At 38.0% G+C, this 16,007-nt stretch overlaps 1 protein-coding gene across 3 annotated transcripts in view; it reads left to right on the forward strand.

Annotated features, from left to right (window-relative positions):
• grik2 (glutamate receptor, ionotropic, kainate 2) overlaps nucleotides 1-16,007 on the forward strand; it is a 201,829-nt gene that overhangs the window by 97,196 nt on the left and 88,626 nt on the right. For all 3 annotated transcript variants that reach the window (XM_042423288.1, XM_042423289.1, XM_042423290.1), the window contains exon 9: nucleotides 5,373-5,486. In XM_042423288.1, the coding sequence (XP_042279222.1) occupies nucleotides 5,373-5,486 (114 nt within the window). The remainder of the gene's footprint in view (nucleotides 1-5,372; nucleotides 5,487-16,007) is intronic.

Raw genomic sequence — 16,007 nt, forward strand, 5'->3', positions numbered from 1 at the left:
GCAGATCCATGGACAGCTTTATAGGTTAACGCGAGGATTTTGTACTCAATACGGGAGTGAACAGGAAGTCAGTCTAAGTTGAGTAAAATTGGAATTATATGTTGATGTGGGGAGGTGCGTGTGAAAATACGGGCAGCGCAGTTTTGTACATATTGAAGTTTACTAATGATGATAACTGATGGGAGACCATAAAACAGAGCATTACAGTAATCTAATCTAGAGGTAATGAAGGCGTGTACCAATTGTTTGGCATCAGGAGGTGACAAGAAAGGTCTTATTTTCACAATATTGCAGAGTAGAAAGTATGAGGTTTTGGTTATGTTAATGATATGTCATACAAATGAGAGCCGACTGTCAAACATGACATCAAGGTGTCGGGCAAGAGAGGATGGAGATACTGGGGTGGTGTCAGTGGTTAAATTTAGGTTGCTTGCTTTTTTATAGTTGAGATAGTGCCAGTCAGAATAGTCTCAGTTTTTAAACAGCTGAGTTTCAACAAGTTGTGCTGCATCCAAATTTTGATGTCCCTCAAGCAGGCAGAGAGAGTCATGGAGGAGTCATTCACATCAGGCTTGGTTGATATATAAATTTGTCTATTGTCTGCTTAGCAGTGAAATCCTAGCCCATATTTCCTAATGATGTGTCCAAGAGGCAGCATGTAAATGGAGAATAAAAGTGCACTCCTTGTAGGACTCCTTGTGTTACAGGCGCTGAGTAGGATTGACTGGCCCCCATGATGACAGATCGGGAAGGGCTGTCACATAGGATGTAAACCACATCAGTGCAGTTCCTGATTTGCCCAGAATTTTTTCCATGCAGTCGAGTAGGATGGAATGACTGACCATGTTGAAGGCTGCACTTAGGTCCAGGAGGATCAAAAATGCCAATGGCTCCAGAATCAGCTGACATCAGGAGGTCATTGGTTACCTGGACAAGTGTTGTTGACTGAAAGGGCTCTAACCAGTGGTGAGTGAAGGTGGTTATTAAGCTCAGTGGATGGTGTTGAGGGGGTACTGGTAGGCTGTAAGAGCTTGTTGACTGTGGAGAATAGGGATTTGGTGTTCCTGGAGCCATCATTTATCAGGTTAGAGTAGTATGATGACTTAGCAGCTTTCAAGGCATTATTGTAGTTAATCTGATGTTGCTCGTATATTCGTAAATGGTTAGTCTCTCCAGCTGACGTCCTTTTTTTGGTTACGCTCTTTCAGAAGAGCAACCTGGTCAAGGATGGAGGAGAGTCTGTAGTTGTAGGAGTCAGTGGAGGTACTGGCCGGAAGTCCTGATACAGTGTTGGATACGAGGGCATAGTCGAGATTTTTGAGGTTTCTGAATTTGATTGTGTGTTTATTAGAAGCTTGAGGCAAGTCCAGAAGGAAAGTGAGTAGTTTATGATTGGATATGAACCAGAATTGTGCCCTCTAAATGTGTTATTTGAGATCCATTGGTGCAGACTAGGTCAAGAAAGGGACTTTTATTTCGGTTAGGGAAGTACTGAAGACACATTATAAAAGCTGGTTTAAAATAAACTCAGCTTCATCAGATCAAGACATTCCTCATTCTTCATTTAGCAGATGCTTTTATCCAAAGCGATGTACATCTGAGAGCTAATACAACACAAGCAGGGATCTAGTCAGGAGAAGACAACGCGAATAAGTGCTATAAAGCTAAGTTTGAGTCCAATAGGATGTAGATGCCAACAGGCAGTGCATAGAGGCAATCATAGAGTACATATATTGCTTAGAAGCAATTGTGTGTGTGTGTGTGTGTATTTTTGTTTTTTCTCTTCCTTCAGTCCATCAAGTGCAGAGGTGTTTGTGAAAGAGCTGGGTCTTTAGTCTTTTCTAAAAGATTGAGAGGGACTCTGCGAATCGAACAGTCTGGTAACTCGTTCAACCACCAGGGAACTACTTAATATAGTACTCACATATCTGTGTGTACATTGAAAGAGTTGTTTACCGTTGCTTGGCAACGTTACCTCTCTCTCATTGGCTATTGTGGTCCCACTCAGAAAGTAGTGATGTAAACATCCAGATTTTAGCTCCTTAATATCAAACATCTTTGAAATTTTTGGGGCGATCCCGATGAATCTGCAAGCAATTCTGGGGGTTTAAGATTGGATCTGTAAACCCCTCACATTACCAGATAATCTGGGCTGAACATTGCCACCGACCAAGGTCCCAGACCAGATTTCTCCTCCAATTGTCATTAGGATAGGATAGGATAAATCAGCCCAAAATTCCTGTAGTCTGAGCCCGGCTTTATTTACTGATATTGGACCTAAGGGATGGAATTCTGATGATGCAAAGAGTCATTTTGGGGTGTTTGTGACACTCAGAAAAATGTGTTGACTGTTTCACAGATTTTCCTTTTGTAATGATTAGGAAACTGTAGCCACAACACCAAATTCGCTTTACAGCTCAGCACTGCTTCTGAGTGCTTAGTTTCCCTGGATGTCCCTGGGTGTTTCCTCACTCTGACTCTGTATTTTTGTGTAAAAAATCAGAGTTGCCAGGAACTTTTATTTTCCTTGAGACCATCCTGTCTCTTTGCATAATAGTTAGACATAGGAGATGGTTCTCATCTGTGTTTTTCTTGAATGCTCACAAAGAAACAAGCAATGGACAGTTACTGATGTTCAGACTGACAACAGTACTGCATTAAAAATATGCAAAGGCCTGTGTTGGTGGCAGTGCATTGCTTGAGTTACTTGTGATACCATGAAATATGATGCAGGAAGGGTGATTTGAGGAATAGATTCATGAGTTTGAAGGCTTAACAAATACCAAAACACTGCCAAGTGAATGTTGTAAAACTTTTAAAATTTATCCGGGTGACAGTCATTTTCTCCTCCTTTGAAACCATCATGAAGTAAACAGAGTTATACTGTTCATGTTACAGACTAATCTGATCTAAAAACACTGCCTCCATTTCCTTTGAGGGATCCAGAAAAGACAAAGATGTGGCATATATTGTAGTTGTCCACATAGACATAAATAAACCAATTAAAGAGTTTCGACTTATACCTGCGGACCCCGTTTTACTTAACTTTTACATACTTAATTATCTGCTGCAGCTTAATATTGAAATACACTCCAATGAAACAAAAAGAGGGACTTTTGTACTCTACAGACTAACTTTGAAAGTACCCATTTCATTTGACTAACTCAGACTGATAAAGACACACATTGGCTTCAGCTGAAGTTTAGAATGAATTTTTGCAAAGAACAAAGACTGGATTTTGTCTGGCTTCTGACATTGTAGTTCAGACAATGTGGACAGGAGTAAGGACTACAGTAACCAGTTACTCTTTCAACTTCCCAGTATATCTGTCTATAAGTATTATATCGAGATAAACTTGAAATCTATATATCAGTTAGAGTGCTTCCTGGCATGTTTTGGCATATGCCTCAGCATGTGTTTGTGCACTCATATGAACAGGTGCATTCATGGTTTACATCTTTTCCTAGGAATGCCATCTCTCCAGTATTCAGCAGTCAATTTAAGATTCATGAGATTATCAGCGGGAAGAGAACTTGCTAACACAGCTGATACAAATAATATTCTCGCATGCAACTGCAAACACTTCACACTTCAGCATCCTCACCGGCGCTCGCCTCTCAGCAGCTCCTGACCTCCGGTCTGTATGCTGTGTGCGCCTGCACCTCCATGAATAATTTACTCTATTAATAAAAACCCCTTCAGAAGCCCTCCAGCCTCATGAAGCCTGAATTAAAGAGTTGATTTGCAATTTCAAAGCCTATCTCATGCCCTCACACGGGGCATCAGTGGAGCCCTGAGGAGTGTGTGGCTGGTGTGGGTTGGAGTGTTTGTGGTCCCTTCCAGTGATGCTCAGGGCGGTGGAGTTGGATTGAGGGGTGGTGGGTTACTGACGGGGAGGCTCGGGTGTGGAGACCTGAGGGAGAGCTGAGAGAGGACAAGAGAAGCCTGGAGGCACGATCCGATAGCTTCACCATCCTCTTCTTCCTCTTTGCCTTCCCAGCATTCCCCCCTCCTCCTTTGAGTTCTCTTCAGTGTCCTCCAGGCCAAGGGGTCGATCCAGAGCCTAGATCATCTCTAACATTATTTGCTGTGGGACACTAGGAGAAAGTGCCCCCTGACAGTGCTGAGGGTTCACATGGCTGTCAACTGTGTCCTCAGGGTGCTGCACATTATTCTCTGTATGTGTTCAGGATGGAAAGGGAGTCAAGTCTGTGTACAGTATGTGTCTATACTGTACATGTCTGCGTATGTGTTTGATAGTGTTGAGTGATACCAATTTAAAAAAAAATGCACATAAAAGTATCTGCCAGTCAAGTATCCCTTGGCGCTACGTTCATATTGAAAGATTCTACACCTCATGATTTATGTACAATACAAACATTCAGTTTCAATGTTGGAAGCTTTACGTAGTGAGAGAAAAAGTCAGAGTGTAGAGGTCAGGGTGGTGGATGGATGGGTGTGTAGCGTATCTAACCTGCATGCAGGAGTTTGTATCCTATCAAAGACCTGCAGTTTGTTTATTTATTAACCATAACCACAATTTTTCCCAGACCTTAAGTGTTTTAGTTGTCTAAAAGGGGTGATAACTCAGAGCACAAAAATACATGATACACACATTTTTAGATTCAGTGTGACTTATACTTCCTGAGAATATCATCATCTCTGATGTGCATCATGCACATCCATTAATCTGCTTAGAAATAATAGAAATAAGACACTGCCTTTAACTCAGAACTTGCCTGAGAATCACCACTTTTTTTCATTTTTCTTCAGTATCAAAGTAATCTAGTGATAGTTGTCTGTATATCCACCTGTACATTGCAAACAGGAACTGCTAATAGATCATATGGTGAACTTTTAATGGTGGTGGATAATGGTAATAATTTACCCAAAAGATATTGGCAAAAAACCCCAAAACAAAACAAAACAAAAAAATGTGGCTCTGGTTGTAGCTACAGCTAACTCACTGAATCCATGGCAACTATTTGCACACCTCAAAGCATTATGGGAACTGTAGTTCCAAAACTGAGAGCATGATTATCACCCAAATTAAAGTACAATGAACAAAGTTCATAAGCTGACATAATAATATAATATTTTTTCATGTTGCACTATCAATATTTAAGTAGTATTAATATCAGTACAGTGCTTATAACAATCTTATATTCCTGGAACACTGACACTGTCGTCTATCCATTCATATACAGATGTTTGGCCTGAAAACCAGTGAGGAGTAAATGCGCCCAACAAGTCTTGTTTTTGTGCATGTGTGATACAGTCTATGTCCTGTATGCTTATATAACTTGACTTCACAAGTCTCTTTCTATCCCAGAACCAGTGGAAGAATTAAACAGTTGTATTTTGTTTTTCAGATAGGCACCTGGGACCCTCCAAGTGGCCTGAACATGACGGACAACCAGAAGGGGAAGACGACTAATGTCTCTGATTCCTTATCCAACCGATCGCTGATTGTCTCCACCATACTGGTACCTTAATCAATTTATTCTGAACTGTTGCTGGAGCCATCACATTTTCACTTTCACCTTTTAGCTATAAGCAGCTTTTACATTTTGTTTGATGTATTGTGGGACAGCAGAGTCCACCACCATTACCACTGCACCAACACCATACTCAAACCCCTTGTAAGCCTGTCTCAGCTCCAGGACAGTGTTTGATATTTGAGTGATTTGTGATAATACTAAATTTCTCAATGCACTGTCAGAATAAGTGTGTGTTATGCATTCAGGACACAATATCACTCTTTTGATTCTCCAAATGAAATGCTGGTAATGTTTATGCTCACTGGCATTGGTATCTTTTGTATCAAGGCTGGACTGCCAACCGGGCAAAGTGGGCAACTTCCCTGAGGCCAGAAAACCTCAGGGGCCCCAAACAAGTTTGTGGCAATTTGAATAAATGCAAATTCGTTTAGTAATATGCACCACTAACGCTGAACTCAAGCTTGAAGGAGAAGGGCCTTAAGGCAACTCCTGCATTTTTACTGATCTTGAGGCCCTGTCTTGTAGAAAGGGACTGTCAAAATCTAGTTTTAAACTCTGTATTTCCTTTGTATATTTGGTTTATATTGTTCTTACTTGGTACATATTCCTAAGTGATGTGTTTAATCAAATTACCACAATAAGTAGTAAACTTGGAGCAGGATAGTACTCTGGAATGGAAGTCCAGTATTAGCTGGTTTCTGGGGCTCTGGGCAAACAGTATAATGAAGTTAGCATGTGGAGTCTGTAGAGAGAGTAGAAAATGGGAGTAACAGGAGGATTTGGGGGGGATCCACAAGTAATTTCTTCCCAGGGTTCCGTAGAAAGTTCATCTGTGCCTGTTTGGTATAGTGAGTCAGGTTCAGACAAAAGGTGTGGCCAAGCCAGATACATTTTTGAGATCTGAGCCAAAAACTGTCATTACAAGCTTGTTCCCATCATGACAGGTTTTCTTAGTTTGTCATAGTGCACACATCTTGGATTGCAACCCTAAATCAGAGAGCTGGAAAGAAAGGAGCCCCAGAAGTCACAAATGATTATATTTGTTCAAAGTATACATACACACTCTCCAAATGGCATGTTGCATCAGTACACCTTGTCTGAGACAGCTTGTTGACAGTTTGTGCAGCCCCCTCGTCCACATGACATCAGTCTGGGGCAAAAATGAATGATAGTGTGACCAATAAAGCAATTCTGCGATTGCAGTCTGCTTTAGCTTTGAACCTGCTGTCATTTATACACATGTAAATGTAGCCACTGAAAAGAGCAATGGAAAACACAGTTACTCATTTATCATTGTGACCAGACAGGAAAACGGAAGGCAGCAGAATGCCATTTTTGTCCAATGTGAGGCTTATCTCACTGTCCACATCACTGATTCAGACTGATATTTGATCAGGTCTTTGGTAAAAAGTAACACACTGACCCAGTTGGTAAACACAAGTCGGTTTGTGCAGTTTACTAACGTTACTCAACAGGATTTCTGGGAAATGAAGAAAATTCAGACTGTTATCTCTCGCTGCCATTTTGGGCTGACAGTGTGCAAATTAAATACAGCAGCTTTAAATGTGTGTTTATAGCCAAATCAAATTGTAATGGTGCTTTATGTGGGACCAATTATAGAAGGCTAGAACAGCTCTCAGCCATAACAGACTCCCTCCAAAGATGTCATTATTTTTAAGCTTTTCCTCTTGAAAAATCCTTCAGTGCTTTGCCTTAGCTGCCCTTTCTTTTTAGAGCACTTTCTGAGGATGCTGCTCTCAGACTCAATTGAAGTAGAGTACCCCAAAGCACTGCACTGCCAAATTGCCAGTTGACTTCACCACTGTGGAGGACTCCAATTTGGTGGGAGCAGGCTCAGGCAGGGAAAATTGACTGATTGATTGTCCAATAAGATTTCATGGTTTACGGCTCTGTCTCCTATCGACCAATTTATCAGGCATATTGTGTTATTGTCTCTCTTGCCAGTAGTGCTAACAGCCAAGGAATTCAGACAGAACTTTGAGAAAAAGGAGGGAATGAAAAAGAATCTGATCCTCTGATCTAGTGATATTAAGCATCATAAGAATGTTTTATGAGATACTTATTCATTTGTCTTTAGTAGCGACACACAAATGTCACGTTCATGTAGTATTTCTTCGATGTTGGGAAGGTGTAATGATACAAACAGAAGTTTACATTATATGATTAACACATACATTATGGGGTTATTAAGGTTAATTGTGTGATTACCTAGACTACATATCATTAAACTTTGCTTTGCAAAAACACAGAATAAATTAAAAGAAGTATGATTTAGAATCACATTCTGGCAGTGCAGAGAAGGATTTAAACGACCTTAAGACCCAACTAAATGGTGTCCCTGTGGAGTTTTGTGTGCTGTGGAGCCATGTTTTTCAGAGTGGGACCCATTGTCTTTGTATTGTGCATACACACATGGACAAACAGGTGGCACAATTCACATTCTGCAGTTGGTTTCATGCTATTCTGCTGATTGACAGTTGGTGCTGTAGAAGGTAAAGGTAGAAATGCACCAACAAAGGCAGGGAAGAAGAAGTGAGAACAATGTAGGATTTAAAACATTTAAAAAAAATCAGCTTTCCAAATGTTTTTGAGGAAGGAAATGCACTCCTCAAGGATACACACAATGGCTGTGTCTGAAATCACTCCCTCATTCTCTCATTCACTCCTCCCTTTATAATTGACAGTCAATAGTTCACTCAATAATGAGCAATTCAAGATTTTTGGACATTTCCTCATCATCATTTTGTGTCATCCCTGTCAGCTGTAGAGTATCACAATGGTAACTTACATACATTTCTATACAATCGTACAGTGCATTGCATTGTGGGATTGTTAGTAGTGTAGTGCACATTCATGGACTCACTGCTTTTTTTTTGAGGGCATTTGAAATCTATACACTGAGAATTCACACACTTAATTAAAATGATGGAGGGTGAATATAGTGCACTATAGGGAGTGATTTCAGACACGGGCGATGCATCTTCATCAGTGGATGGAGTTTGCTCAGTTGTCATGGAGATAGATCTGTTGACATTCAAGCTTGGTAGCTGTTATGGTGTCCTCCATTGCACTTTTATAACTTCTGATCCTTCCTAGCTCAAAAGTCAAGCATCAAAGTTCATTCAGAACTTTGAAGTTTGACAGAGCCTCCCCAACTCAGTGTCCACTTATTAGCTATTTCCTCTCACTGCTTTTGTGTGATGCAAAAATCAATTAAACCATATAGGAAGATAAAATTTACAGAAAATATAATTGACCATATGTATATATATATAGAACATATATAACAAATATAAACTGTTGAATAAGTAATATATAATAAATAATTAAATCAATAAATACACATTTTTAAAATAAAGAATTAAAGTTTAAATAAAGAATAGTAATAGAGAAAGTTTTTTAAAAATGAGTTAATAAATAAAAATAGAAAACACATTTCACAGATTTTGATTGGTGGCTGGTCAGACATTTCTAGAATAGTCAATGTGAGTGGGGCTGTGCTGGAGGAATTTGGACTGAAGTCACTTCCAGTTATATAGTCCAAAATGACTAATTTGACTTTACAGTGAGTACCACATGAAACACCCTCTACCCAGGGCTAGATTAAACCACCAGTGGGCCCTGGAGAAACTGAGTCCTGTTGACCCCCTGATTCTTCCAGTGTCTGAGCACTGCTTTGTATTGCTTAGCAATGAGTTGTTAGTTTGAAGTAACTTAACTACAGTGAAATAATAAAGGCTAGACTTTAATGCATGGAAGATGGGCCCTCAAAATTATAGTAATGTAGGTATCTGAAGGCCCCTATCATTTTAGTTTATAACATGTTTTACCGGTACATGCAGTTGCACTTCATTAAAATCCTGTAAAATGACAACCACGACTAGGAGAATTCAGGACCCATGAGTGTCTGGGGCCCCAGTGCATTTGCCTGCTTTCCATGGTCGATAACTCAGCCTCGTCTTTATCCTTGGAACCTCGATTCAAATAAGGAAAAAACTTACCATAACTGGACAAACATGCAATGTGTCGTATATAAAGTAGTACTGCAGTATTACAATATGCAGGAACAAAATGACTTCAGTATCTTTACATCTGTGATATAGCCCTGATTTCTTTTTCTATCACTGATCTCATGTCACTAATGCACCCTCCATACCTCCTGTGCTTGTGTGTGTGTGTGCAGCCTATACCCCTGCAAACAGTAGGCACAGACTATGTACCATCTGAGAACTAAGATAGTGAAGGGAAACTTGTAGAGGCAAGCAAAATTAAAGCCACTTATGATCCTGTTATTTAGGAGGCAAGCGGAAAAATAACAATATCAAGTAAATTGCTGGTTGTCATTATTTATCGTAGGCTTTCTTTCCTTCCGCGCGTGCTGTGAAGTGATTGGATTGCAGTTATTAGCAAAGACTCTCCGCGGCTGTAATTGCCATATCAGGATTGAGTCATGGGGAGATGTGTGATGGCTGTGAGCAGCGACGAAAAAGGAGGGAGGGCTGACAATAATTGGGTTTGTTACATTTGATTGATGCACACTTTCATCCAGCTTCTCATCATTTTCTCAGGGATTATGTACTATAAAACATGATGTAATTACTGTTGAGATCTTGGCCTATCAACAGTTTATCTACTTTGGAAATCACTCCCGTAATGTTGCGCTGGAAATGAAGTACCTTTAGGCTAATGGCAAGAGCTGCAGATAATATACTGTGTAATGTCTTAGGAGAGCAAGGAGCAGGCCTGCTTCCACTTCCACAAAAACAACACAGGTTTTATTAGTCACTGCAGGAGAATGGGAGAGCTACTTGCACAATGTTCCAAAACACAGAAGAATATACAAATTCAGTGATAGTGTCGCAAAATCATTTCACCATGTCGAACAAAGGTAGGTTATTCCAGCATTTTGCATGATATAATTGGAGGATATATAGTACAAATGCTTGGAAAAGTTTGTCAAACTTTTCCAAGGCCAAAACTTTGCCTTTGGAGGCAGCTGGTATACACCTCATCATAGGGGTCATATAGCATGTGTTGTAAACTAACCGAGGGGAATGTAACTAAATATATTTACTCAAGTACTACTTTTCTTGTCACATTTACTACTAATGGCTTTGCAAATTAAAATTTACAAACTGTATCAACAGCTTATAAAATATGATATAGTGTTATAAATTTGACTACTCAACAGTATTGAAAATAGTTCAAATGACCTCCTCCTCAACCAGCTGCAACATTAAGTTGCTTCTTTAATAGTAATCCAATATTATGATGTATAAGAATGTTACACTAACATTCCATTCTGCCTACATACTGAGTACTTTTATTTTTAATACTTGAAAGAATGCTCCAGTGATTTAGTGTTGCACTTCTATGAAACTGGGGGACTCACATGAGGCAGATTATAATATTTTATAGTTCCTGGAATGAGTCAAACTACAAAAAGAACAGATCCCACACTTCCCATAATGCAACAAACATTTAAGTACATTTTACTTATATAAATATTTGTAATAAGTATGATTACAATGTGGCATTATGACTTTTATTTATTAAGGATCAGAACATTTCCTCCATTAACCTTCACAATCATTGGGTGTTATTCTTGCCATTTGCATCCTACGTTATTGTGGCTGTTTGTTGCTGTCTTTATTTGAAGTCATATATTACACATATACATCCACTTCTCACACATCCTTATTCTTGCATGTAGATGCTACTGTACACTGACTGCACTTACAGAGCAAAATCTATGTCAAGAGTTTGGATTTATCTAGCAGTGCCTTGTCTCACCGTCAGTGTTAAAACATTGACAGTACCCTGACACAACAAGGATACAGTTGCTGTACTGTAGGTATGAGGCAGATGACTGTACTACTGATGTATAGTGTATACTGATATACAGTATGCGTATTGGATACATCTCATCCCATTGGCATTTTCACTTGTAACAAACATGTGTGTTTTAGATCAGACTTATGGATGGAATGACTTATTAAGCAGAGAAAGATGGGTTTGTTTTTGTCAGTAGGTGTTTAGTATGCTACATGTTGCAAACAATCAGTTGAAACAGAATTAATTATGTTCACTTCCACTGTGCAGTCTGCCAATTAAAGATCAGGATTACTTAGAAATATATGTCCTTTCCCTCAGCACACCAGAATCAAAATATATAAATACATATAAACAAACTCTAAAAACTCTGGACAAAAAGACAATGGATTACCATCATTGTAGGATACTAAAGAAAAACAATTTTACTGAGCTTTGAGAATTTTAGATTATATTCAAATTTGTGCCATGTGTATAAAATTTTAAACGGTTTGGCCCCTCCTCCATTATGTGAACTTTGTGCAGTTTTGTTCTGTGAACTCCTCCAGAATATCCTCTATAGGAGATTATGTCATACCATATCCCAGCACTGCATTTGGGCAGTCAGCTCTTTTCTGTAAAAGCTGACAGTGGAAGGACAGTGGAATGTCCTACCTGATGATATGAAAGCAGTAACTCCTTTAGTACTTTCAAAACCAAATTAAAAAGTTAACTAAAATCTACTCAGCTCTGTAACCACTGATTTTATCCTATGGTCTTCTTATGAACAAAAATACTCTTGATTTTAATTGGACAAGTATTCATTAGTCATTCTAGTTGAAACTGTGATGTGCTGTTGTGTGTAACTTTGTGTTATCTATCCTGTATTATTTTCTATCCTTTGTACTATTCTGTATTATTCTTTACCCTTTGTGTTATGTTTTTTTTGACTAGCACTGTTTATCATTGTGCTGTAATATGTTTTAATTGTGACAAGGGACTGCAGATGAAAAGTAGTTATAAGCTAACTCTGATACAGTGCATCAAAAGGAAACATTTAATTCTTAAAACTGTACATGGTCCCTTTCAATTAGAATAAAGAAAAAAAACGCAACTGAAATGAGAAAGTAGAAAGCTGAAAAAAAACAGGGACAGTAAACCTGGTGATTAAAACATTTGGCTGGAAAACGAAACGACCTTTAGTCTCAGATCTGGTCTCATTTTCATTTGGCTGTCAGCGTTCAGGCCAACTGTTCTTGGACAAGATGTGAGGAAATGCAAACAAGCTGGTGCCAGAGCTCACAGACCTTCCAGAACATGTCACATTCAGGAAAGAGACAGATGTAGAAAAGAATTAATAAATCCAACCAGTTGCATTAATTACCAGATCATACTGACAAATAAGTACTGTAAAGGATCATTAAGTCATATGATGTTAGTGTAACATATCCTGGCAATTATCTGCTGTGTGATGCATCTCATTTTTATCTCTCTAGGAGCCAATGTTACCTTCAGCTGATCATCTGTAGGCCATTAACCAGATTGTAATGCAACCACATTAACAGAAATGTAACAGAGGAGCAACAGAGAGTAGATCTTTTTGCTAACTTCCATAGAAACCTACTGTAAACTCACTGTAATATGAATCAACTTACCTCGCCACTGGGATTCTAAGTAACTCCTTCTTCTTCTACTACACATATAGTAACAGTCAAAAGTCTGGACACTTTCTCATTCAAGGGAATGGGAAGGTTCGTCCAAACTGTTGACTGGTACGGTTTATACACTGCACTATACTTTGCCTCAAAACTCGCACCCCATCTCGTAAGTCATGACTCAGTTCTGGATAAATGTTTATAGCAGCTTATAATCATATCAAAATACACTCTTTATACAGTGGTGGGATGTAGCTAAGTACATTTATTCAAGTACAGTACTTAAGTACAGTTTTAAGGTACTTTGACATTACTTGAGTTTTTTCATTTTATGCTACTTTATACCTCCACTACATTTATTTGACAGCTATAGTTGCTTTTAACTTTTCAGATTAAAAATGTACATGAAATAATATATGACAAGCTTATAAATGACACTGCGTTAAAACCAGTGGCTCTCAACCTTTTTGTCCTGTGACACCTTATTATCAGTGTGTCGATGTGTCTCCTTGTCATGTTTCACATGTCTATGAGTTGTTAACAGCGCCACCAAATAGTGATTTTTCCCGCTAAACTTCTTACATGCTTTCATTTCAATAAATGTTCAAATGATCCAATATTTCACCAGAAATTAAAGATTAGAGAAAAAGTCCAAAAACTGAAAACAGATTTGTGTATCAGAACTTTGTTTTTCTTCTTTCCTCTCCCATTAATCATCTCACGACCCCTCAGATTTATTTGCTGACCCTTTGGAGGGGCCCGACCCCTAGGTTGGGAACCACTGTATTAAACTAGCTAACTGTATATAAAGTAGTGTAAACTAGCTCCACCTCCAGCAGCTACAACAGTAACATGCTGCTCTAACACTGATGCTTCACTATTAATAATCTAATGATGTCATATATAATAATATATCAGTCAGAGGGACCAAACCACTACTTTTACTGCAATACTTGAACTACATCAAGCTCATAATACTTATGTACTTTTACTGCAATACTTGAACTACATCAAGCTCATAATACTTATGTACTTTTACTGCAATACTTAAACTACATCAAGCTCATAATACTTATGTACTTTTACTGCAATACTTTAACTACATCAAGCTCATAATACTTATGTACTTTTACTGCAATACTTTAACTACATCAAGCTCATAATACTTGTATATGTATTTTTATTCAAGTAAGATTTTTCATTCAGGACTTTTACTTGTAATGGAGTATTTTTACATTGTTGTATTGGTACTTTTACATAAAGGACCTGAGTACATCTTCCACTACTGTCCTTATAACTTCAGATCTTGTCAAATAAACACTGGATTCAGACTCTTTTGTTAATATTAAGACTATTGTAAAATTTGATGCAAAATGGCCAAGTGACCTTTGAATTTTTACTTTTTTTTGTTTTTGTTTTGTTTTTTGTATCATATGAGTCAATGAGCTATTATGGCACTTTTTTTTTCAGTACCTCTCTAATCTATTTTATCATAGTCATTTCATACCAACGTTATTTTCATCTGGGCTTGCTCCTATGACATACACTACCTGCAGTTTTGAAAGAAAAATCGTGCATCCAAATGTAATTCTGAGGCAGGGGTTCAAATACAGATATTTCTGTGTATATATATTGTGTGAACAGCTTACACACATATTAAGACTTTAAATGACAGTAGAAACAGTTTAACATGATTTTGTTGTATGCATGGCCCACGTCCAAATGGAAATCCAAATACAGATAGTAGCTTTGTCTTACACCCACACTGCATATAGTTTTTGGATTTTCATAGTGATCTATTTAATTTCTGAAAATTAAGTCATTTTATATTCCAATATCATCAGTATCTTCCTTTGTTATATTTAAGCCAATGGGCAATCTTCCATCACAGCGCTGCATACTGAGAGCACCTGGAGGATTCACTTTGTTCTCTGCTACAGCCACACTGCATGGAAGTGGATCAATGAAGCTAAAATAAATGTTTAAAAATGACTCAAAATAAGGCAGTATTGTTTGTTTTTGCTGAGGCACTAAATCCATTGTTTTCAATTTGTTGGATAAGAATGGGCTTGATTTTGTGTTTAAGGAGAGTCTGCAGAGAGGCATGGATGTGGTATAGCTTTAATTAGGTTTGCTTTACAGAGATACTCGGCTTCTCCTTCACTCTCCCTTTTTAATCAAAGATTCACCGGCCTCCGTCTGCAGCCAGCCTCACTGCAGGAGATGAGAGAGAGAGAGAGAGAGAGAGATAGTAGAGAGATAGTTATAAGCAGATATGATGTGTATAACATTTATTAGTATAATATAGTTTTAATCGTATATTATCATATATCTTAAGTATAGTTTCAAACCCATCAAACAGTTAAATTGTTATTTTAGGCAATATATAAATGTCTTAAATATCATAATTGCTATTTACAAATGTAATTACAAAAACAACATACTAGCCTTTCCTGGAGTTTCATCTGCATCTGGTCTGGCAGATGGACTTTGTTCAGTTACATCACAATTCCAGCTGCTGATAATGGAGGATAATTTTACCAAAATTTAAAATAAAAAAAAGTCCAATAGAAAAACATACAAACAACTACAAAAAATGCCAAAACCAATGACAAATAAACTGTAATTCTATTTTACTATGCAGTTTAATCAGGCTATATGAAAAACAAAAATTAAAAATTAAATTGGATATTAAAATGACAATGGATATTAAGAAATTGAAAGTTAACTTTTGACTTTCAAAAGGAAAATAAAAATGTGTAAATGTAAATGCTTAACTTAAAAGCTTAAATGCAGAGCTTAAAATGTGAAATGTAACCTAAAAGAAAAGAAAAACACATGAATTTGGAAAGAACTATGTGTCTTTAGTATATGCCTCTTTCTGTGGACATGCTGGCTATTGGCATAAACAGTGAGCTGGGAGTAACTCTAGGAAATTGGGGTACTGGGTGCTCTAACAAAATCATGTGGTGTATCTTTTATTACAAGAGAAAAAGAAGGTCACTAGAAAAAAGGAGAA

The sequence above is a fragment of the Thunnus maccoyii genome, chromosome 10 (genome assembly GCF_910596095.1).
Source record: "Thunnus maccoyii chromosome 10, fThuMac1.1, whole genome shotgun sequence".
Classification (NCBI taxonomy): domain Eukaryota; kingdom Metazoa; phylum Chordata; class Actinopteri; order Scombriformes; family Scombridae; genus Thunnus; species Thunnus maccoyii.